The sequence below is a fragment of the Vigna angularis genome, chromosome 7 (assembly GCF_016808095.1).
Source record: "Vigna angularis cultivar LongXiaoDou No.4 chromosome 7, ASM1680809v1, whole genome shotgun sequence".
NCBI classification, from domain to species: Eukaryota; Viridiplantae; Streptophyta; class Magnoliopsida; order Fabales; family Fabaceae; genus Vigna; species Vigna angularis.
The window spans coordinates 17,560,356-17,562,571 of NC_068976.1; the positions used below are offsets into that span (position 1 = coordinate 17,560,356).

General features: G+C 36.5%; 1 protein-coding gene across 1 annotated transcript; it reads left to right on the forward strand.

The window, feature by feature from the left end:
- Positions 1 to 563: 563 nt before the first annotated feature.
- LOC108337295 (E3 ubiquitin-protein ligase ATL23-like) lies at positions 564 to 1,786 on the forward strand. The gene has a single exon (XM_017573788.2). It carries the CDS (start codon positions 750 to 752, stop codon positions 1,134 to 1,136), a length of 387 nt encoding a protein of 128 aa, XP_017429277.1. The 5' UTR covers positions 564 to 749; the 3' UTR covers positions 1,137 to 1,786.
- Positions 1,787 to 2,216: the final 430 nt, after the last annotated feature.

Below are 2,216 nucleotides of genomic sequence, written 5' to 3' on the forward strand. Positions count from 1 at the left end.
TTAGAAGTAAGAGTGACCACTTATAAATAAAGGTCGAATATTCTATTATTAAAATTTTGAGTTTATGAATAGAAAAATCTATTATTTAAGACTATCATTTTTCTTTTTTTTTTAGATTGTGAACCTTCCACCACTACACTCCAACCCAACTATGACGTCAAGCATGGCCAGAAGCGTCGCGACCTCTTCAAAAAAAGGCCATCATTAATTGAATAAGATGAGGTAAAAAATACAAAACAAACATGACATTTAAAATAGACCCAATCAGAATAATGAAAATTTTTATGTCACTGTAATGAATATTAGATAACAAGATTTATCATATGAGCTAATCATAAATAATGGAATAACAAGTAGCTAAACAATAGAACATATACAAATATATTAGGTATTAGGTAGTGAACATCGATGAAGTACAAATTAACTGTGGTAACATTGTTTTGGTAATAAAATTCAATAAATTTTATTTACAAAAATTTAATTACCATCACCAAAGAACTGGAAATTAAAATTATGAATTAAAAAAATAATTATTTTAAGATTTAACCTAAGACTGACGGTAGTGTTAGAGTGTAGGTAAAGTAAGAGAGAAGGTGGTGAGGGTTTATTAGAGCTTTCCTTGTTACATACGAAAGAACCTCATCAATCAAAAACAGAGGCAAATGTAAACAGCGAAAACCCTTTTCCTTCTTCTCTCTTCCCATCACCATTAACGCTTTCTTCTTCACCCAAACCTCGACAAGCTGGACATGCTGGACTCCGTCCTTCTGGCGTTGTTCTTGCCTTGCCTTGGCATGACCGCCGTTTTCGTCGTTTACATGTGTCTTCTATGGTACGCCACCACTCACCACCCCGATCCCCACCTACCGGCCAAGCCCGTCTCCGACGCCGGCCTCTCCCCCTCGCAGCTCCAAAAGCTTCCCTCCATCACCGGAAAAGACCTTCTCATGGGCTCCGAATGCGCCGTCTGCCTCGACGACATCGCCACCGACCAACCCGCTCGACTCGTTCCCGGTTGCAACCACGCCTTCCATGTGGAATGCGCTGACACCTGGCTCTCCAAGCACCCTCTCTGCCCTCTCTGCAGAGCCAAACTCGACCCCACGCTTTTCTCTTCCTCGGAAAATCCTTGCTGAGACAGAGCAACGCGTACTTTCGCAGAATTACCAAGAACAGAGCCAAAGCCTAAGCCTAAATCCTGCTGTTTTTTTTCCTTAATTAGATTGAAACTCTTCGCCACTGTACAGTTTCTCATCTCTCCTATGCAGCGCAAAATATTCTGGCATTGTTGGATGGTAGATCCGTTGGCTTTGATTTTTAATACGCACCGGAGTGGCAAACCACGCTAAGCCTTTCTTTCTATCTTCTTCTTCTCTCTTTAATTATTACCAGTAATTTGTTAGTGGTGGTCATGGTTGATTTGGGGATATTGGTGAAATGTGTTTGTTTGTTTCTTCTCAGAAGCATTATGGAGCTTTTTTGTGAAAAAAAAATTGAATTTTGAATTTTTTATTGAGTGAGAGAAGAGCAGGCAATTCACGCAAAGCATGGGTTCTTACTAGAAGCAAGTGGTTGTTGATCGAATCATGCAAGGGATGATGCGTTTTGTTGTTTGGTTGAATCATCTTTTCAGTGTTTTCTAGAGACACTGAAAATTGAGTTATGCAGAGATAGAGAAAGAGCACAAAGGGAAAGTTTTTGTTTTTGTTTTTTAAAATTTCTGACAAGAAGAAGATGCCAACTGAAAGTGATTTTATTTTATTTATGTTTCTGGTTTTAATCCAAAGTTGGGTTTTTATTATATGTTTGTGTTGGTGAGGATGGATAAAGAATTGATGAATGAATTATGGGTATTAGGGAAGATAATATATGCAGAACAGAGAGTATAATTGAAATTTTTAGTTAATTTTTTTTAGAGAAATTAAATAAATAATTATATCATTTTTAAACATGATTTATTGAGTATAAATATAACCTTATATTATAATGAAAGAATTAATGAACAGAAACACTCTGTAAATATCTGACATGATTGAGGATGAATGCCGCTTTCTGGAAAGATTTTGTTTTGTCTCGAACAACATAGCATAGTGAGACAGGCGGTGGTAATGAATGAACGTAACAACATTATTTTGTTGTCCTACTTATTATTAGAATGAAGCCATACCTTGAATGACATGACACATTAAAATAATATAAACAAATAAATGAATATA

Coding starts and splice junctions, on each gene's coding strand:
- LOC108337295 (XM_017573788.2), top strand. CDS start 750: ATGCTGGACTCCGTCCTTCTGGCGTTGTTCTTGCCTTGCCTTGGCATG.